Below are 23,501 nucleotides of genomic sequence, written 5' to 3' on the forward strand. Positions count from 1 at the left end.
GTGCTGGATTTCTTGAAACACATAAAAGTGAATAAATCCCCAAGACCTGATCAGGTCTACCTAGTTACTGTGGGGAAGCTAGGGAAGTGATTGCTGGGCCTCTTACTGAGATATTCGTATCATTGACAGTCACAGGTGAAGTGCCAGAAAACTGGAGGTTGGCTAATATGGTGCCACTATTTAAGAAGGGTGGTAAAGACAAGCCAAGGAACTATATAAAAAGTAAAAACAATGACTGCAGATGCTGTAGACCAGTGAGCCTGACATCGGTGGTGGGCAAGTTGTTGGAAGGAATCCTGAGGGACAGGATGTACATGTATTTGGAAAGGCAAAGACTGATTAGGGATAGTCAAATGGCTTTGTGCATGGGAAATCATGTCTCACAAACTTGATTGAGTTTTTTGGAAAAGTAACAAAGAAGATTGATGAGGGCAGAGCAGTAGTTGTGATCTATATAGACTTCAGTAAGGCATTCAACAAGGTTCCCCATGGTTAGCAAGGTTAGATCTCATGGAATACAGGGAGAACTAACCATTTGGATACAGAACTGGCTCAAAGGTAGAAGACAGAGGGTGGTGGTGAAAGGTTGTTTTTCAGACTGGAGGCCTGTGACCAGTGGAGTGCCACAAGGATCGGTGCTGGGTCCTCTATTTTTCATCTTTTATGTAAATGATTTGGATGCGAGCATAAAAGGTACAGTTAGTAAGTTTGTAGATGACACCAAAATCAGAGGTGTAGTAGACAGCGAAGAGGGCTACTTCAGATTACAATGGGATCTTGATCAGATGGACCAATGGGCTGAGAAGTGGCAGATGGAGTTTAATTCAGATAAATGCGAGGTGCTGCATTTTGGGAAAGCAAATCTTAGCAGGACTTATACACTTAATGGTAAGGTCCTAGGAAGTGTTGCTGAACAAAGAGACCTTGGAGTGAAGATTCATAGCTCCTTGAAAGTGGAGTCGCAGGTAGATAGGATAGTGAAGAAGGCTTTTGGTATGCTTTCCTTTATTGGTCAGCGTATTGAGTACAGGAGTTGGGAGGTCATATTATGGCTGGACAGTACATTGGTTAGGCCACCGTTGGAATATTGTGTGCAATTATGGTTTCCTTCCTATTGGAAAGATGTTGTGAAACTTGAAAGGGTTCAGAATAGATTTACAAGGATGTTGCCAGGGTTGGAGGATTTGAGCTATAGGGAGAGGTGAATCGACTGGGGCTGTTTTACCTGGAGCATTTGAACCTTATACAGGTTTACAAAATTATGAGGGGCATGGATAAAGTTAATAGACAAGGTCTCTTCCCTGGGATGGGGAGTCCAGAACTAGAGGACATAGGTTTCGGGTGAGAGGGGAAAGATATTAAGGAGACCTAAGGGGGAACTTTTTCACACAGAGGGTGGTATGTGTATGGAATGAGCTGCCAGAGAAAGTGGTGGAGGCTGGTACAATGGCAACATTTAAGAGGCATTTAGATGGGTATATGAATAGGGAGGATTTGGAGGGATATGGGCCGGGTGCTGGCAGGCGGGACTAGATTGGGTTGGGATATCTGGTCAGCATGGATGAGTTGGACCGAAGGATCTATTTCTGTGTTGTACATCTCTATGATTCTATGACTCTAAAAGCAGAAATTATTGGAAAGGCACAACAGTTCTGACAGCATCTGTGGAGGGAAATCAGAGTTTACGCATCAGCTTCAAACATAAGAACTAGGAGTAGGCCGTCTGACCCATCGATCCTGCTCCACCATTTAATAAGTTTGTGGCTGAGTTTGAGTTTCATGGACTCGGCTCCACTTACCTGTCCGCATCTATTACCCTCCCCACTTCTAACTGATGTATTCCCTTCATACACTTATATGTTTTTATGGGTTCGGTGACCCTTCCTCAGAACTGACGGTGGGTAGGAAAGAAGTTTTTTATGCAGAAGATAGGAAGGGGGTAAAGATTAAATGATAGATTGGAAATAGAACCTAAAGAGAGAGAAGAGAGAAGAACAGTTGACAGGGAAAGGTGTGGATAATGGTCAGCCTGGGAGAATGAACAGCTGGTAGTGGATTCTCCACTGATGCTGCCAGACCTGCTGAGCTTTTCCAGCAATTTCTGTTTTTGTTTCTGATTTCCAGCATCTGCAGTTCTTTCAGTTTTTATTCTGTACATTTCTCTGAAAAATGAGCACAATACCCTCCCCCCCCACCATAAAACCAAATCAATGCATCATGCCTTGTGTTAAATCTTAAATTTGATCGGACGGATGTTCCTGTCCCTATCCAGTGCACATTAACTGACATATTAACCATTCCTGATTCTCTGTTGCCTGGAGTTCTGTTTCCATGTGGAGTCAATGCCAGGGCACATCAGTTTAAAATGCCATATGGTTGGGAGGCAGATTGCGGCTTATTGGGCTGTTTATCCCTCAATCTCAGTCTCTTATCTTTCACTTTATGAGCATTTGGACAAATTGATTTGTTTTTGATGAGTTACTTTTCTCCTGTGTTAATCAAAACCAGATGGTGTCTTAGTTCCAAGCTAACTGCTCTGACAGTTCTTTAATAATTTACAGACTTGAATCCGTAGCCATCTGACACAAAAATAGAACCATTGACCCTGTGAGGTTGTCTGAAGGAGGGTTAGAGTCCCAGTAAGCACAACCTACAAGGATTTTTAGCCATGGCTTGATATCAGTTACTTTGGCAGGAGGTCATAACTTCACTTGCTCTGTTGTGGCACTGTGATCCACAATAACAAACAAAAAAACTTGGAAACTTTCTCTTGGGAACTCAATGACCCTCTGGATTCAATATCGAGTTCAACAATTTTAGGGCTTGAGCTTCTCCCATGTCCTTACCCACCCCTCCAACACCAGGCCTTGTTATCACATGGTCTGCTATTACACACAACCCATTGTTTGTCACTAATTGTCCCCATTCATCCTCGTAGCCAGATCATTATCCGCTCCTTTGTCTGCCCAATTGTTCTTCTCTCTCCTTGGGCTCTATCTCATTTACTCCTTACTCCACCCACCTATTCTCTGCACAAAAACCAACCGACCGTCAGTTCTAAGGAAGGGTCACTGGACCCATGACATTAACTCTGCTTTCTCTCCACAGATGCTTCCAGACCTGCTGAGCCTTTCCAGCAATTCCTGCTCTTGTTTCTGATTTTCAACGTCTACGGTTCTTTTGATTTTTAAGCAAGAGACTTCTCTCTCCCAAGTAGACTTTCACGTCACTCCTCAGAACGGAACTTGTCTCACTTCCACCTTTGGTGATTTGCTGTATTCACCCGAACATGATTTGATAACATTTACACATTGATTCTGGATGTGGAGGACCATTTGGCCCATCTTCTGGCACCCACACAGCATCACTCTATAGTCCTTCAACCCCTATCGTTTATTTAGTCTTTCTCCTTCGAAACCGTATTTGTACCTTCATTCCAAGTGTTGATCGTTCTTGTCTAAAGATTTCCTGATATGGCCCTGCATTTGCTTTTCCCTAGATTGCCCTTGTACCCCTATTCCCCATACTTAGTGTTTAATATTAACTTTCTGAATGTGCCTTTTTCTGACATTCAGCCTTTTGGCTCTGCTGTTTGCAGATATATCTTGGCTGATTTCTATCGCAATCCTACTTAGTCCATCCTTTCTCCTCATCCCTTATTTTCTTGCCCTCAGGTTACCTCCAGTATTTCCCAAATTCTGGGTGAGAGTTCCAAATCTACTCTGTTTCTTATGTAAAGATGCACGCTTTCATTCGGTCAGAAAAGATTAGTTCTAAGTTTGAGATGATCACAGACTCTCTCCAAAGCAGAAGGAGGCCATTGAGTCTACACTGACCCCCTGAAGAGCATCCCACCCTGCATTCCTCATGGGCAATCCACCTGACCTGCACATTATTGGACTGTGGGTGGAAACTGGAGCACCCGGAGGAAACCCACGCAGACACGGGGGGAAGGTGCAAACTCCATGCAAACTGTTTCTCAAGACTGGAATTGAACCTGGGTCCCTGGCGCTGGGAGGCAACCGTGAATCCTGAGCTGATCTTTCTGGATTTCTCCACCAAAGGGATGCTGTATAACCTCATCAAGACCAAGACATGTTTCTCTTTGTTTCCTGCTGCTGATGTTTAACTTTCAATGTGTATCTCCCCATTCCAGTTTGTACAGTTATAGCAAACAGTCTCTATCCAGTGTGTCCTTTTTTTTGTCATTTTAAACATCTCTCTGCCCACCCGGCAGCCCAGATTTATCATGTCTGTGTTTCACCTCAGTCTTTCCTCATTCCAGGCAGTACCTCAGGAAAGCTGTGTTGCAGAATGTCTCAATCCACAACACCTTTCCCCTTGCTTGGATTTCAATACATGATACAACTATCACCTTACCAAGGATGAACACAGATAAACGATACAACTTTTTTTTTGTTTAAAGATTCTGTAATTCTGCCCGAAGTCCCAGTATATACCCCATTCTCAACCATTTGAGACACAGTATTTTAATATCTTGCAAATCTAACCTTGCCCAATTCCTCTGCTCCTTCACATTAAAAAGCCTGACCATTCGATGTATAATTTTTCCCAATATTTTTCACTGAAAATTTAGCACTCTTAATGACTTTGAAATCATTGTGTCACATTTTACCAATTGCAGATTGCTTGTTAACCCCTTTCAGTTCATGTTGGTCTTTAAAATTGGGTCTTCATATTAGAATCATCTAAACATGGAGATGTTTGGCTCCAGCTCTCCATTGATGTGTTCAGTGATCAGCTGTTTGCACATTCTCCCCGTGTCTGTGTGGGTTTCCTCTGGGTGCTCCAGTTTCCTCCCACAGTCCAAAGATGTGTAGGCTAGGTGGATTGACTATGGGAAATGCAGGGTAGGAGGGTGAGTCTGGGTGGGTTGCTCTTCATAGGATCAGTGTAGACTCAATGGACTGAATGGCCTGATTCTATACTGTAGGGCTTCTATGTCTGTCAATCTGCAGCCATTTGAGCACCATCCTTGAACCCTCACTCTCTGATGCTGCTACTCTCATAGTTTTTAAATCAAATGGCCAGCTTTGCCCAATTTCAAACCCCTTAATCTTTTTATATAGTCTCTTGTGTGGTAACTTTTTCAGCTTTCTGAAAATCCACATTCATCACGACCATTGCAAATCCCCCCTCCAGCTAAACTGGCTCTTTTCACTCAGAACTGTATTAGTTTGGCCATATAGTCTTAGTTTCAGTACTTTTAATGATTGTCTCTTTATGTAGACATCTGGAAGATTTTATCTTTAACAGAAATGTCACTGTTTCACCCTATCACTTCTAGTGCAGGTTCTGTCTGGGTTGGCTCTGTCTCTCTGGATCCAGGAACCACATTAGTCAGAGAGAACGAGAATGGTTTTGGACAGACTCCACTCACTTTAATAGACTGAATACAAAAACCGTTCAGCAAACCACATCAGTTCACAGACCAGGCAGACAGAGCCACGTAGTGATGGGAAAATAATGACAGGGACAGATAGAGGGTGCTATTAGGGGATTTCAGGCATAATCCTGTCCATCAGACCTCAGGGCAATGGTCACTTTCCACCTTGAACTTGTATTTTCCTAAAGTGACAGAGCACCATTTATAAGTACAACACTGCTCTTCCTAAGGGCATGGTGGCTCAGTGGTTAGCACTATTGCCTCACAGTGCCAGGCACCCAGTTTCGATTCCCGCCTCAGGTGACTGTCTGTGTGGGGTTTGCACATTCTCCCTGTGCCTGTGGGGGTTTCCTCCGGATGCTCCGGTCTCCTCCCACAATCACAAAGATGTGCAGGTCAGATGAATTGGCCACGCTAAATTGCCCATAGTGTTAGGTGCATTAGTCAGGGGTAAATATAGGGTAGGGGAATGGTCTGGGTGGGTTACTCTTCGGAGTGTTGGTATGGACTTGCTGGGCCGAAGGGCCTGTTTCCATACTAGGGATTCTAATCTCATCTAATCCAGGAAGTGGGGGGGGGGGGGGGTAAAGAAAGAAATCTGACACACAACCTACCCTCCCTCAAGGGTCATTCCGGAGCCTGTACTCAAAACAAGAAGACAGCTGGTCCAGCTACTGGCTGACACTCACCTATTGAAACAAGAACATAGAATCCCTACAGTGTGGTAGCAGGCCATTCAGCCCATCAGGTCCACACTTACCCTCTGAAGAGCATCCCACCTAGATTCACCCTATCCTTGTAACCCAGCATTTTATTGATTCATGATGAGGGTGTCACTGCCCTCATTTATTGCCCATCCCCAAGTGCTGTTAAGATTCAACCACATTGCTGTGGGTATGGAGTCACATGCAGACTAGACCAGGTAAGGATGACAGTTTCCTTCCCTAAGGGGCATTGGTGAACCAGATGGGTTTTGGGACTCTTATATCCAGATTTCTTTATTTACTGGATTCAAATTCTAACAAGTGGATTCCAACCCACAGATTAATAGTCCAGTGATAACAGCACTTGGCCACTACCTCCCAACTCTCCCATGGCTAACCCACTTAACCTGCACATTGCCAGACACTAAGGACAATCTAGCACAGTCAATCCACCTAACCTGTACATCTCTGGACTGTGGGAGGAAACCGGAGCACCCGAAGGAAACTCACGCAGACACGGGGAGAATGCGCAAACTCCACACAGAGAGTCGCCTGAGGTTGGAATCGAACCTGGGTCCCTGATGCTGTGAGACTGCAGTGCTAACCACTGAGCCACCGTGCCACCCATTTCTAGGTAGAACAGCTTCATAATCATTCATTACATTGCCCATTCTCCAATCCTCTGGCGTACATCCATATAGCTGTGTTTTCCAGTTAGTGCTTTCCCCATTTCCCTTGAGCTGCTTGAATGTATCCCTTCGGCTCCCAGGGCTTCATTCTCCTCGACTTAAACACTTTGTAGATGAAGCTTATGTACGACGGTAAGAATTGGAAACTAAGAGTTTTGGGGAGGTGAGGATGAGGGGGCAGGTGGAGAGAGGGTCACGTTGATTTGCTTCAGAATTTGAACTGGTTACACGCAAGCAATGAACCGACAGAAACACAGACTGACTGGAACAGTTAATAACCTTTCTCTCACCCCGGATTATAATCAATGTTGAGTTGTACATCACTGTGGCTCTAAAAGTCCCTTGAAGTCATTGTAAATGACTTTTTAAATTAAATTTCCACACACATTTAACCAGGCAAAATACAAACGCAGTCTGCCCATCAAAACAAACACACCAATTTATTTTTGGTGAGTCAAAATGATTCATTCTGTTTTTCCAATTTGTTGCAGTTGTTATCTGAACGGGGTGACTATGAGGAAGCTATGGAGACGCTCAAGAGAGCATTGAAACTTGAACCAAGTACAAAGGTAAATAAATGCATTAAACCTCAATGTAACCTTTTACACATATACAGAAGGATGTTAGTCCCTGCCTTCAAAGAAGATTGCAGATGACATGTTTCAGGGTACAGTGCTAATCCAAACAGAAGATGTTGAGCGGGGATTGGGAATGTGTATTTGTACAATCAGATTTAATTACGTCAAAGCTCCTGGGTGATGATGATGCTTTGCACTTCACTGAGACTCAAATCCTCTTGAGTCTAGAGTAACTAATAAAAATCATTTGACTATCTTGGCTTGGATATTTAAGTGGTCCCACAATGTTGTTGAAGTATATCTGCACTGAGCTGTGAACTTTGAGCAGTGAGCAAGCTTTATACTTTGCAAAATAGCATGTTTTTGTTTTTCCCATACCGATTCAGCAACTGCATCCCACGTAAAGCAGAATGGCACAGAAGCCAGACTCTCTGGAACAAACTAAATGTGTCTATCGTTTCTGTTTCTGCACACCCCCAGGGTTCTTAAGCTGGGAGAATTACTTAGACTGCCTGCACTTAACGTACAAGCTGTTATCCGCACAGAGTTCAAGATTAGCCAAAGGTCAAATTACTGAGCACTTTAATATACTCCAAGACATGTTGCTACAAATAGACATTGGAACAAGCAAAGCTAACAGAAACAGACACAAAACATTAATCTATTACTTTACATTTATTTTGGATCATTGTTGAAAACATTGTAATAGAAAGGGATTATTACCAGACAGGCATTTACCAGACTGCTCCAATATTATGAAAGTCTCTACAGAGCCGCTGGCTTTATTCATTCTCTAGCAATTACATCTTTGGGTTATTGTGTTGTTTCTGCAGACTGTCTGATATCAGTCCGGCTGTGTTCTCCAGTCTGGTTTAGGAACAGAGTTCAGACTGAACTTAACAGAGCCCCCATTTTAACTGAACCCATTGGCTCGAAATGGGGCGAGTTCAGATTGAATACCCTTTTCACACACCAGCCAATTTTTCATCACGACACAGTTCCTATCATTTATAAAACCACCATCAGTTACACAATTCTCACCAGTTATGCCACCCACGGAGATATTTTCAATCAACCTGTTCAGAGAAATCATTTGACAGTTCTGAGGCAGCTGGAAATTGAACACAGGCCTCCTGCTTCAGAGATAGGGACACTACCACTGCACTACAAGGGTCCCTATGCCACACACGTAGCATCCTAGATTTGAATGCTTTCAATTGCTTCCTCAATAATCTTCCACACATCAAAACTGAAGGTATTCATTGATAATTCAAGAGGATCCGAGTAACGTCCAGGATTGGGCAATTGAGCATTAGGTAACATTCAATTCACACAAATGGCAGACAATGGCCACCTCCAACAAGAGAACATCTAACTACCTTCATTGTACCCCTGTGGCATCCTTGAGTTTTCACCATCAACATTCATCATTGACCATAAACTGCAGCTTTCTAGAAAACTACATACCTGGCTTTTAGGAAATGAAAGGGGCAGCATTACTGCCTCAAAGTGTCAGGGACCCAGGTTCAATTCCAGTTTTGGGTGACTGTCTGGGTGGAGTTTGCACGTTCTCCCCACATCTGTGTTTCCTCCCACAGTCCAAAGATGCCATCCTCACATTCTCTGGCACACATGTGACTCCCGACCAACAACAATATGGCTGACTCTCAGCTGCCCGCTGAAATGGCCGCGCAAGCGGTTCAATTCTATAAATCGCTGTCAAATCTCAATAAGGAAATGAAACCAGGCAGACCACCTGGCATCGACCTAGACACCGGTAAAGACAACAGCAGAAACATCCCTATCAACCCTGAAAGTTCGCCTCACTAATATCTGGGGGCTACTGCCAAAATTGGGAGAACGGTCTCACAGATGAGCCAAGCAACAGCCTGACGTAGTCATACTCATGGAATCTTTCCTTACTTACAATGTCCCAGATACCATCATCACCATCGTGGGTATGTCTTGTCCCACCAGCAGGACAGACCCAGCAGAGATGGCAGCACAATGATATACAGTCAGTGGTGGTGGTGGTGGTGGTGGGGCAGTTGCAATAGGAGTTCTCAACATTGACTCCAGACCTCATGAAATCTCATGGCTTCAGGTTAAACATGGGCAGGGAAACCTCTTGCTGATTACTACATACCATCCTCCCTCAGCCGCATGAATCAGTACGCCTCCTGACCAATACTTGGAGGAAGCACTGAGAGCAGCAAGGGTGCAGAATATACTCGGTCCCCAACTGGGTGGCTCAGCAGCAGTATTACTGATCGAGCTGGTCGGGTCCTAAAGGACATTAACGGCTACACTGGGTCTGCAGTAGGCGGTGAGGGCATCAAAAGGAAAAAACATACTTGACCTCATCCTTACCAATCTGCTGGCTACAGGAGCATCTGTCCATGACAGTATCAGTAAACGCAATCACTGCACTGGCCTTGTGGAGACAAGGTCCCGCCTTCACATTGAGAATAACTTCCATCATGTTGTGTGGCACTATCACCATGCTAAATGGGACAGACTTTGAACAGATCTAGCAACTCAAGACTGGGCATCCACAAGGCACTGTGGGCCATCAGCAGCAGCAAAACTGTACTCCAGAACAATCTGTGACCTCACAACCATTACCATCAAGCCAGGGGTCAACCCTGGTTCAATGGAGAGTGCAGTAGAGCATGCCAGGAGCAGCACCAGAGGTACCCGATGATGCCACCAAACAGGACCACCTACATTCCAAACAGTGTAACCGGCAAGTGATAGACAGAGCTAAGCGATTCCACAACTGATGGATCAGATTTAAGCTCTGCAGCCCTGCCATATCCAGTTGTGAATGATGGTGGACAATTAAAAAACTCACTGGAGGAGAAGCCTCCAGAAATATCCCCGTCCTCAATGATGGAAGAGCCCAGTAGATCAGTGCAACAGATAAGGCTGAAGCTTTCACAGCAATCTTCAGTCGGGAGTACTGAGTGGATGATCCATCTCGGCCTCTCCCAGTGGTCCCAGCAGCACAGATACCAGTCTTCAGTCAATTTGATTCACTCCACATAATATCAAGAAATGGTTGGAGATACTGGATACCACAAAGGCTGTGGACCCTGACAATGTTCCAGCAATAGTACCAAAGACTTGTGCTCCAGAACTTGCTGCTCTCCTAGCCAAGCTGTTCCAGTTCAGTTACAACACTGGCGTCTACCCAACAATGTGGGAAATTGCCCAGGTATGTCCTGTACATAAAAAAGCAGGACAAATCCAACCCAGCCAATTACTGCCCCATCAGTCTACTATCGATCACCAGTAAAGTTTTGGGAAGTTGTCATCAACAGTGCTACTCAGCAATAAGCTGCTCAGTGACATCCAGTGAAGTCCAGCTCACCATCACCTTCTCATGGGCAACTAGGGACTGGCAATAAGTGTTGGCCCAGCCAGTTTCACACACCGCCCATTAGGGGATAACAAAGAATGTAACCATTGTTGTAAATAATCAACTGGTTTAACAGTGGCCTTTGGAGAAGGCAATTAACTGCTCTCACCTGGTTAATTGTACATGTGACTCCAGACCCATGCAGTCCAGGTGAACCTTAAATGCCCTTTGAAATGGCCGAGCAGGCTACTCAGTTCAAGGGGCAACTACAACGAATTCTGGCCTAGCCAGCAGCACTTACGACCTGTGAATGAACAATTAACATTCCTGAACTGTACAAAGTGTTATTACCTTATGCCTTTCCACCAGGTTACAAGGAAAGTCTTGATGTAACTGCAGTGCTGTAGCAGGAACCACAGAACCAAGGCCCTGCACTGCGTGCAGTTTATGCCAAAGATGACAATTCATTATCTGTATGAGATGAATGCTTGAAATGTTGTGAAGAAAGTTTACTGCAAAGAGAGGTAGGAAATAGAGCCAAAAACCCCAGCAGGATTATCTTAAGCAAAAATAAAATCTGCAAATAGTGATGTGGAATTCCAGACATTAAGCAGTTATAATATCCAGAGAAAGACAGATCATATATAAAGACAATAATAAATTCACATCTTAAATAGCTTCATAAACCACGGTCTCACATTAAGATAGATGTCAGCTTCAAAGTTCCAAGACTGAGGCTTGACCCAATCTTGGTATCTTTTGTTAGAAACATGTGATTATAATTTTATTTCTTTTAACATATGTTCTGACCTTTACTGGTTATGTTCTTACAACCAAGGCAATAGAACATGTTTGCACATTCAGTAATCTATCCACAAATGAGTTCAGTAAAAAAAAACACAGCATCGCTCTTTACAAATCACAGCATCTCTCTCTAAAACTCACAACATCTCTTTGTAAAATCAAAGTTTCTCTGTAAAAATCAGAACACCCCTCTGTGAAATTGGATCTCAAGTAAGATTTGCCTGTGACATGGGACTTGCAGTATTACTGAGTTATTTTTGGCAGTGAATCACATATGCATTAGTACACAGGATAATAAAACATGAACTGAGATAGTCCCATCTTTCCATAATTTTTTTCAAAGGGGAATGGAACAATTTTTCATAGCAACATGTTTGTCCCAAATTTAACTGCATTCAGGCAGCCAGAACAACTAGTGCTGAAGTAGATTGTTCCATACAGCTGAGTGGTGAAAACTGCAGTAAATTACTGTGGAATGTTATTGTGAGCAGATTAAGATGGGGATTATTAAATGTTTGCACTGATGGAACATCGTTCACGTCTCCAGGCAGTTCCAACATGACTGAAGTGTTGTCAAGTCACAGTTGCAATTTTAAACCACAGTGGTCAACAAATTCCCATTCAACAGCTGTGTTATCATGGCCAGCTCATTTGTTTTTTTGTATTACATTAGCTGAGCAATGAAATTTTGCAGCAAGCGAGGCAAAATTGTCCTACTCTTCTTCGAAAGAGCCCTGGGATACTTCGCATTCATTTCAGAGAGAGAATAAAGCCTCAGTTTAATGAAAAATGAAGGTGGGCACTCCAATCTCTGAAATGGACCTGCAAACCCTAGAAGGAGAGAGCATACATTTAGATGTCCTGTACCCACGGGTCTTTGTTCTATTTAGGCACTCAATCCACCACACCAACAAATAGGAGGCGCTGAGCAAATACTCAAAGGAGAGGAAGATAGATTGGAGACAGAGCAATGGAATTTAATGCAGCCAAGTGTAAGTTCACAGAATTCAATCTGAGGGAAGTGGAATGTGAAGGAAACCTGAGTTTACCATTCCACTTGTAAACAGCTTAGTGACAATACCTGCTACAACACCCAGCAAGAATTATTAGTTACGGTTGCCCTCTGCTGTAGATTCAGAGAACTGCACTTCTGCAAGTCCCATATGAGCACAGTCAAAAGTTAACTCGAAGCAAGAAACTCCTAGATTAGATTACTTACAGTGTGGAAACAGGCCCTTCGGCCCAACAAGTCCACACCAACCCATATACCACCCAGACCCATACTCCTACATTTACCACTTCACCTAACACTACGGGCAATTTAGCAAGGCCAATTCACCTAACCTGCACATTTTTGGATTGTGGGAGGAAACCGGAGCACCCGGAGGAAACCCACACAGACACGGCGAGAATGTGCAAACTCCACACAGAGAGTCGCCTGAGGCAGGAATTGAACCCAGGTCTCTGGCGCTGTGAGACAGCAGGGCTAACCACTGTGCCACCTATTGTCAGCTAATACAATGTACTAACCAAATAAGATGGTCTCAGTACTAAATATTGCCCTTCATGCCTTTTATTTCATTATGGAACAGATTTATTCCAGACATTTTGTAAGAAACATCACATTGAGCCCTCATGTGCATCTGAGGAGAAAAGGATTTCCAATAATACAGTAATTTACAACCAATGGAGTATTGTTGAAGTGATCATTGCTGTAATTAAAAGTTATTCAGCCATTCAGTATCGCTCCAGCATTCAGTTCAACATGGCTGTTTTACAACAAAAACATAAATTACTGGAAAAACTCAGCAGGTCTAGCAGCATCTGTGGAGAGAGGTCAGAGTTAACGTTTGCATCCAGTGACCCTTCCTCAGAACAGAGGCTGATTTCCAATTCATTTTCCAGCTTTTACTTCAAATCCACAGTAAAATCTTCATAATGACGCATTTTGAAGACAAGTTTATGATTACGTTTGTTGCAATCCATTAGCATAAACATAAATGGCATGGAAAGATACTTGAACAAAAATTCTATCAAAATGAGCAAAGTTAGTGACACCAGTATTGAGTGCTACATGGACATTATCACGAGACTCCAGGTAATAGGGATAAGTTAACACTGTGTAGCTTTATTTTCTCATCCATGTGCTCAAAATCCCACATTGTCAAACTCTAGCTTTGTAACCTCTCAGCTCTATAATCTTCCAAAAACTTTAGTCTTGCCACAAATTTTGTTGAGTTTTGTAAGAAAGTGAAAAGATGAGGGCAGATTCTTATCCGCTCTATATTAAATCCTCATATAAGGTTGACTCAGTTAACAGCGAAAACAAAATAGTGACTATATATTTGTTTAACATTGTGAGCTTCAGTTCAACGATGTTTGCTAAAGCCTTCTTCAGCGACCTGCCACCTTTTCCTGTCTGTCCACCCCTACACTCAGTCCCCCTGACCTTCCTCCAGCTCCTGTTCACAATCTCTCTTTGCACACCTGTAAACTGCCCCCTAACTCACCATCTGCACTTCCTTCAGCTTACATTTCCACCCTCTGTTCTTAGTTTTAAACTCTCTGATGTCCATTCTCTACTGTCAGCTGTTCTGAACCTGGACTGATGTCCTGGGCTCCACCTAGTGGTAGTTGGTGCTTGGTGTTGGTTCACCAGCAAATGCCACTAGATGGAGTTGGGCCAGTTAAAACATTTTATTTATAGCAATTAAATTATATACTATTTATTCTATATTTTAAAATGCATTTAATTTAACTGTTATTTTGTTTTAAAATGCAGGCATTTAGGAATGTACATCATTTAAATTTAAGAATATTCAGAAGTTAGTTTTAGCTGAGTAATGTCCTAAACTGTCAAACTGCATTTCCTTTCTATTTAGAGATTTATTTTTATCTCAGCCAGGATAATGTCTGTGTATTGAACCTCAGGGGTTGGGGGAGGGATACTAAGTGAATATTTTGCATCAGTTTTTACTGTGGAGGAAGAAATAGAGACTAGAGAACTCCAGGAAATAACTATTGATGTTCTGAGGATAGATCATGTTACAGGAGAGAAAGTGCGAGAGTTCTTAGAAAATTTTAAGATGAATAAATCTCCGGGACATGATCAAGTCTATCCCAGGACATTGTGGAAAGTTAGGGAAGAAATTGCAAGGCCCCTAGCAGAGATATTTCTATCATCTACAACCACAGGTGAGGTGCTGGAGGACTTGAGGGTGGCTAATAGAATCATAGAAATGTACAGCATGGAAACAGACCCTTCAGTCCAACTTGCCCATGCCAAACAGATATCCTAAACTAATCTAGTCCCATTTGCCAGCACTTGTCCCATATCCCTCTAAACCCTTCCTATTCATTTACTGATTCAGATGCCTTTTAAATGTTGTGATTGTACCAGCCTCCATCACTTCCTCTAGCAGCTCATTCCATACACACACCGAAGTTGCTCCTTAGGTCCCTTTTAAATTCTTCCCCTCTCACCCTAAATCTCTAGTTTTGCAATCCCCCACCTGAGGCAAAGGACATTGCCCATTCATCCTATCCCTGCACCTCATGATTTTATAAACCTCTATAAGTTTCTTTCAGCCTCTGATGCTCCAGGGAAAACAGCCCCAGCCCAATTCTTGTAAATCTTTTCTGAACCCTTTCAAGTTTCACAACATCCTTCCGATAGGAAGGAGACCAAAATTGCTTACAATATTCCAAAAGTGGCCTAACCAATGTCCTGTACAGCCGCAGCATGCCCTCCCAACTCCTGTACTCAATGCTCTCACCAACAAAGGAAAGCATACCAAACACCTTCTTCACTATCCTATCTACCTGTGACTCAATTTTCAAGGAACTGAGGTCTCTTTGTTCAGCAACACTCCCCAAGACCTTACCAATAAGTGTAATTAATTTGCTTGATTTGCCTTTCCAAAATACAGCACCTCACTTTATCTAAATTAAACTCCATCTGCCACTCCTTGGCCCATTGGCCCATCTGATCAAAATCCCGTTGTAATTGGAGGTAACCTTCTTCGCTGTCCACTACACCTCCAATTTTGGTGTCATCAGCAAACTTACTAACCATCCTTATTCACATCCAAACCGTTTATATAAATGACAAAATGCAGTGGACTCTTTTAAAGCCTACTGCACCTGGTATTCCCAGGTGGTCTCCCACCCAAGTACTAACCAGGCCTGAGCCTGCTTGGCTTCCGAGATCAGGAGAGATCGGGCAGCTTTTGTTCAGAATATTATGGCCGTAGGCATGTTGGACCTTTATTTAAGAAAAGCTATAAAGAGAAGCCTGGGAACTGTAGACCCATGAGCCTGCGATTGGTGACAGGTAAGTTGTTAGAGGTGATTCTGAAAGATATAATTTACATGCATTTGGAGAGGCAAGGACTGATTAAGGATAGTCAACAAGGGAAATCATGTCTCACAAATTCACTTGAGTATTTTGAGGAAGTAAGCAAAAAGATTGATGAAAGCAGAGGTGTAGACCTTGTTTATGTGAAGTTAAGTAAACCTTTGACAAGGTTCCACATAGTAGACTAATTAGTAAAGTTAGATCACATGGGATTCAGGAAGTGTTTGCTAGTTGGATACAAAATTGGCTTCACAATAGGAGACAGAGGTTGGTGGTGGAAGATTGTTTTCCAACTAGAGGCCTGTGAATAGTGTTATTCCACAGGGATCAGTACTGGATCCCCTTTTGTTTGTCATTTATATAAGTGACTTGGATGAGTCTAAAGGATGCATGATTAGTAAGTTTGCAGATGACACCAAAATTGATGGTGTAATGGACAGTGAAGAAGGTTATATGAGATTACAAAAAAGATCTTCATCAATTGGGTCAAAGGGCTGAGGAGTGACAGATGGAGTTCAATGAATAAATTGCATTTTGGTAACACAGACAAGGGCAGGGCTTATACAAATAATGGAATAGCCCTGGGTTGTGTTGTAGAACAGAGAGACCTAGGGTTTCAGGTACATGGTTCTTTGAAATTTGTGTCACAGGTAGACAGGGCAGTTAAGAAGGTGTGCAGCAGACTTGCCTTCATTGCTCAGACCTTTGAGAATAGGAGTTGGGATGTCATGTTGAGGTTGTACAGGAAGTTGGTGAGGTCTCTTCTGGAGTGCTGTGTACAGTTCTGGTCTCCTGGAACATAGTAAATTGGAGAGGACTCAGAAAAGATTTTTCAGAATGTTGCCAGGAATGCAGGGTTTGAGTTATGAAGATAGGCGGGATAGACTGGGACTTGTTTTACGGGAGTGTAGGAGGTTGACGGGTTATCTTATCAAGGTTTACAAAATCATGAGGGTGAATAAGAAAGGCCTTTTCCTCACGGTAGGGGAACTCAAAACTAGGGGGCATAGTTTAAGGTGAGAGGAGAAAGACTTAAAAAGGACAAGAGGGGCATCTTTTTTACGCAGGGACTGATTCGGATGTGGAAATGAATTAACAGAGAAATTGGTGGATGCGTGTACAGTGGCAACATTTAAAAGATATTTGGATAAGTTCATGCAGTGAAAATGTTTGGAGGGATACAGGCAAAAGGCAAGCATATGGGAGTAGTTTGGTTTGGGAACATAGTTGGTATTCCCACTATGGTCTAAGCGCTCGGTTTCCATGCTGTGTGACTCTATGGCTGTACTGTACTGTATTTCAACCTGTGCATTGCTTTGTAATGGCACAAAATGTACACAAGAAACCATTCCTGACTTTAACATTGATTCCTATGGGAAACCACATTTCACCTAAGGACTTTTCACTTCTTGTTGTGATAGTCAGGAATGTTGCCACAACTAAATGAGGAATTACCAGGAAACACGTAAGGCTTGAAGGAGCACACAGATGTAACAAAAAAAAACAAGAACAGTTTTCAGTCACATAGTGGCTTTAATGTTTAAGACTTACTGCAGGACTTCATTCTCAAACAAACTAATTGGCGCCAAGGCCAAAGAAGGAGAAATTGGGGCAGGTGACCAAAGGCTTGGCCAAAGGAGTACATCAAAAGGAGGTGTTTTAAATAGCAGAGAGAGGTGAAGAGGTGTAGAGAGGGGGCTGTAGAGACTGGGATCCTGAAAGTTGACAGATAGGGGTAAAGGACATTCTGGGGGGGTACAAAAATGGCCAAATAAAAGGAATGTGGAGATCCTGGTGGGGAGGTGGGGGATATATAATGAGAAAATATTACTAGAGGTAGGTGGGATGAGTGAGTGAGTGGCCTCATATTGATTTGACCACAAAAAGTAAGAAAATAAAAAATCTCTATGCTCACGCATCCTTTTAGCCAAGTAGGCTTGCTAAGTCAAGGAAAAATGAAGGTGAGTGGGCACGGTCAAAGCTGCCTGTGAGAGTAGGTGAGGACCATTTTAAAGCTGATCCTATTAACGAAACTGCAGATAAGCTGGTTGGTTCTTATGAGCATTCCACAGGGAAACATCTACATGGAAAGGTCCAAAGATTTATCTTTGCTTCTTTGACCACATGAGAAAACTGGATATTCCTTTTGTGCGAATATATACCCAGAGGCACAGGCAATGAATGTTAATCGATGTTTAAATTTTTCTCCAGGCCATTCATGCAGAACTCTCCAAACTAGTACAGAAAAGGATTGGTCGGGGAGGAACCTTGAAGCTAAAAAACAGCTTGTGTCAGAAACCTGGGGAGAAACGAGCAACATTTCATTCAGAGTCTCAGAAGTCAGGCCTGGTATGACATTTACCTGACTGCAATGTAACCCAGATCGACATGAGAAGCGCATTTTGAGAGATCACTGCTTTGCACCACTAACCTCCATGTTGTGTTGCAGGCTATCCCTTGGAAGTGGCTGTTCGGAGCTGCGATGGTGATCATTGGAAGCATGGTGACCTCTGTTGTCTTGGCAGCACGAGGCTAAGGAAGAACGAAGAGGCAAGACCACACCAAGGCTTTTGAAGAAGACGCATCCGACACAGCTGAGTTTGTTCTGGACTGGCTAACCAGTCTGTATCTTCTGACGCTGGCTCATTTCACAGAAAGAGAAAAAAAGGATGGAAAATCCCGGATTCTTTTCAAAATAATATCGATACAGCATTTGCCCAATTAGAGAGTTAGGACGTTTTCAGCAATTCTGAAACTCAGCTCAGTTTCCTTTTTAACCAGACTATGGTATGGAGCAGTAGTGTGATCAGTTAATTCAGTATAAACAGAGCAGAATTCTTTTAATCATGTTCAGTTCAGGCATGACACACAAATTGAATTGAAGATTGGAAATATTTCTGTAAAACACAGACAACTACTTGGGGAATAAGAAATGTATAGGTTGGGCATTCATGGACAGGATGGATCAAATGGCTACCTCTAGCTGTAAGATTCCACAATCACATTCCAATAAAGCAGTTTACAAACCTATTCCTGGATTAATCAACTGCCAGTAATCCTGTGCAACTTCAGTATCATTATTCAGTGTTGGAGGGGCGATTTTGTTGGAGGTGTATTATGCACATGTGCTACATCATTTCATTATACAAGAAACAGAAGAGGTCAAACCATGATATCGCAATCCACACTATTTTGAGTCGATAACTTTGCTAGACATTTGCCCTGTAGATTTATCCTGCAGTAACACTGTAAAACACAATCAACAAATGCAAGAAGCATTGAAAAATAAACTTGAAAAGACTGAATTTCATTCATTCAATTGTTCGTTGCATTTTTATATATATAAAAAAGTCTTGATTTGCAATGATACACATCTTAAAACCATTTAGCTTATTGAGACTATTAATATTGTGCAGGATAGAAGATCCAATGTTTGGATAGCCATCATATTTACTGAAGGAAATCCAAGCTTTAGGAGTTAAGAGGCTATTCATGCTCCTGCTCTTTCTAAGAGTAGCTGTACTGCCTCAGCACTGTGCTTGTATGGTAGCTGAGATGATGTGCTTGTTATGGACCAGAACAGACCCCCCTCAAAATATATTAAGAAGATAGTCTAGACGCTAATGTTTTCTTATTTTAAAGGCAAATACATGGCATTCCATTCCGGATGCAATTCGATTGGTCAGACTATCAGATTTAAAGCAAAGCACATTTTATTCATGCACTATAAGTAAAATACAACAAAAGAAAGAAGAAATTGGTATAACTTAACTCTATTGGAAAACTTAACAGAATAATAGATTATCAACTACGACTAATTCACTGTTCCAATATAAAGGTTCAGGAAGGGGAGGGAGATGTCTGAGATGATCTAGGTGAACTTGAGGTCAGGGAGGAAGGTGTTCGTGAAGTTAATGAACTGTTCACCTCCTTGTGGGAGCATGAGGTGGCGCTGATACAGTCATTGTTGTGATGGGTAAAGGTGGGGGAATGGTGCCAGTGTAACTGCAGAAGATGGACTGTTCCGTGTACCTGACGAAGAGGAAGGCACAGCTGGGGCCTATGCGGGTGACCGTGGCAACCCCTTTGGTCTGAAAGTTGGTTCCACCAACTTGCGGAACGTTTCAGAGAATTTCTCCGAGATACACGCACCAACCAACCCCACCGCCCTGTGGTCGAACACTTCAACTCCCCCTCCCATTCCACCAAGGACATTCAAGTCCTGGGCCACCTCCGCTGCCAAACTCTAGCCACTTGACACCTGGAGGAAGAACGTCTCATCTTCCACTTCCTTAGTAAATGGCTCAATCAAATTCTGCCTTGGTCACCCTCACTTCCCCTCTTAAGTTCAGCTCTTTTTCTCATACTTGGACTAAGCTGCACTGAGATCAGGAGCTGGGTAGCCCTGGTGGAACACAGACTGAGCATCAGTGACCAGGTTAGTGTGGAGGACATGTGCCTTGATAACACTGTTGACAAAACCTTCCATCTCTTCACTTGTGATTGAGAGCGGATTGGTGGGGAAGGAATTGGCAAGGTTGGGTTTGCCCCACTTTTGTCAACAGGTCACTATTGGGCAATTATCTCCATTTCCAGGTAGATGCTGCAGTTGTAGCTGTACTGGAACAGAATGGATAGGGACATGGCCCGTTCAGGATCACAGCTCATTCACCTTATTCCCACAATGTTAGTCAGGGTGCATTGGCTTCACAGTATCCACTATCTACAGCTGTTTCTCGATGTCACATGGCGTCAATAGTACTGGATGAAGACAGGTATCGGTGATTCTGGGGACTACAATGGATCGTTCCTTTGGATCTTTCTGGCTGCAGGTTGTTGCAAATGCTTCAGCCTTATCCTTTGTGCTGGGCTCCCCCATCATTGAGGGTGGGGACATTTGTAGAACCGCCTCCTCTTGGCAGTTGTTTAATTCGGAGTCCTACAGCACACAGACAGTCCCCTTGGCCCAAACTGTCCCGTGCCGACCAAACTATCCATCCACACTAACCCCATTTCCCTGTACAGGGCCCTCAGCCTTCTAAACCTTTCCTATCCATGTATTTGTCTAAATGAATTTTTGACCGTTGCTTATGTATCTGCCTCAAACACTTCCACTGGCCTCTTATTCCACATGCGTACCCCCCCTCTGTGAAATATTTGCCACTCAGGTTCCCTTTCATTCTTTCCCCTCTAACCTTAAACAGATATCCTTTCATCCTTCATTCCCCAACCCTGGGAAAAAGACTGAGTACATTCACCCCAACCATACCTTTCATGATTTTATACACGTCCATAAGATCCTCCCTCAGTCTCCTTTGCTCTGAAGAAAAAGGTCTGAGCTTGTGCAACCTCTCCCTCCAACTCAGACCCTGAGTCCTGGCAACATCCTTGGAAATTCCTTCTGCACTCTATCCTGTTTAATAGCATCTTTCCTGTAGCAAGGTCACCAAAACTGAACACAATACTCCAAGTGCAGCCTCAACAACATTCTGTACACCTGCAACATCACTTCCCAATGTCTGTACTCAGTGTCCTGACTGATGAAGGCCAGTGTGCCCATAGCCTCCTTCACTGCCCTGTCTACCTCTGACTCCACTTTCAGAGTACCATATACCTGAACTCCAAGGTCCCTCTGTTACACTACATTCCTCAAGGTCCAACCATTCATCATGAAACTCCTACCTTGATGTGACTTCCCAATATGTAACACCTCATACTGACCTACATTGAACCCCATTTGCAATTTCTTGGTGCACGTGCTCAGTTGGGAGAAAGTGAGGACTGTAGATGCTGGAGATCAGAGTCGGGAAGTGTGATGCTGTAAAAACAGTCGGTCAGGCAGCATCTGAGGAACAAGAGAGATAACATTTCAAGCACAAACACTTCATCAGGAACGATGGGGTGCCCCCAAGCAGGCTGAGAGATAAATGGGACAAGGATGGGGCTGGGAGGAGGTGAAATAAGGAAACTGGTGAAACCAACATGGTCCAATCACATGGGATCATGGTAACCTCCTTCACTGTCCACTACACCTCCAATTTAGGTGTCATCTGCAAACTTACTAACGATACCTCCTATGTTCACATCCAAATCATTTATACAAATGACAAAAAGCAGTGGACCCAGCACCGATCCATATGGCACACCACTGGTCACAGGCCTCCAGTCTGAAAAGCAATCCTCCACCACTACCCTGTGTCCTCTATCTTCGAGCCAGTTCTGTATCCACATCCCTGTATTTCATGAGATCTAACCTTGCTGATTAGTCACTCATGAGGAACCTTGTGAAATGCCTTGCTAAAGTCTACATGTATCATGTCCACCACAATGCCTTCATCAATTCTCTTTGTGATTTCTTCAAAAAAAAATCAAGTTCTTGAGACATGACTTCACATGCACAAAGCCATGCTGACTACCCTAATCAGACTTTGGCTTACCAAATACACGTGAATCCTGTCCCTCGTTGCCAACCACTGTACTAACATGACACCACATCTTCCATTTTAGAATGAAAGTTCTCTGAACACCCCACACCTACATCTACCTATCGCCATCTCAGCTGCCTTCCCCGTACCGCTAATCTCCTATTTATCTCTCAGCCCCCTTTTCCAACCCATAATCCTGATGAAGGGCTTATACCCGAAACCGACTCTCCTGTTCCTCAGATGCTGCATGACCTGCTGTGCTTTTCCAGGGTCACACACTTTGACTGTGATCTCCAGAATCTGCACACCTCACTTTCTCCCTCAACACCATCCCCCAACAAACTCTGCCAGAGCAAGGTCAGCGTGGGACTCGATACATGAGCTTCCTCTGCTCATTTTCACTGAACGGAAAGCTGTCTCTACACTTTTAAACTAAATGTACAGCTACACTCTGCATCAAATACTTTCAATCCAGGGACCTCTCTGAGTTAGAAACAGAGTAAAAGATTCTACTCTCTGCAACTGAAACTAAAGCTTCCGCTTTTCTTGAAAACTGGAAGGAAAGCTGCCCCCATCAAAGGTTCCCAGGACAGAGACAGCACGCAGTGAAATACAGAGTAAAACTGCCTCGAGTCTATAAATTAAAATAAACTGAAAGTAAAGCTCTCCCTGCATTGTCCCGATCAAACATTCCCCTGACAGGGACATAACAAGTTTAGATACAGAATAAAGCTTCGTCCATATTGTCTCCATCAAACACTTCCAGGGGGAGGAGTAACGTAAGGTCAATCCCTTTGTTCTACCCAAACCCCAGCCTCAGACAATCTCTCCGTGGGTCTCACTGTCAATCTCCTCGGGTGAGGGTGGGCAGGACCCAGCAGACACCCTCCTGGCTCAATGAGCTCCGTTTGTTGATTGTATTGATGGGGTCTTCACCATGAGACCTTGTGGAGCTGAATTCAGTCAGGTGACAGCACAGCAGCTCACAGCCACTCCTATTGGTCCAAATGAAATAAGTCCGCCTGGTAATAACTCGAGTTCAGTCATTGGTGGATATTGTAGAGGTTGGGGCTGGTTGATTGGTTCAATGTTGCTGCTTCTGGTCACATTGGTGTCAAGTGAGTGCAGGTTGTGTGTATAAAAGGAGCTGGTTGGGGGTGTGTGGGGATGGTTGAG

The 23,501-nt window shown here is 43.4% G+C and overlaps 1 protein-coding gene and 1 pseudogene across 1 annotated transcript in view; one reads left to right on the forward strand and one right to left on the reverse strand.

Annotated features, from left to right (window-relative positions):
* Positions 1-18,436, forward strand: part of fkbp16 (FKBP prolyl isomerase 16) — a 181,349-nt gene extending 162,913 nt beyond the window's left edge. Inside the window, exons 7-9 of the mRNA XM_060852871.1 lie at positions 7,292-7,369; positions 18,112-18,249; positions 18,350-18,436. Coding sequence (XP_060708854.1) covers positions 7,292-7,369; positions 18,112-18,249; positions 18,350-18,436 — 303 coding nt within the window. The remainder of the gene's footprint in view (positions 1-7,291; positions 7,370-18,111; positions 18,250-18,349) is intronic.
* Positions 15,675-15,798, reverse strand: LOC132834447 (5S ribosomal RNA; annotated as a pseudogene).
* Positions 18,437-23,501: the final 5,065 nt, after the last annotated feature.

This window comes from Hemiscyllium ocellatum, chromosome 39 (assembly GCF_020745735.1).
Source record: "Hemiscyllium ocellatum isolate sHemOce1 chromosome 39, sHemOce1.pat.X.cur, whole genome shotgun sequence".
Taxonomy (NCBI): Eukaryota; Metazoa; Chordata; class Chondrichthyes; order Orectolobiformes; family Hemiscylliidae; genus Hemiscyllium; species Hemiscyllium ocellatum.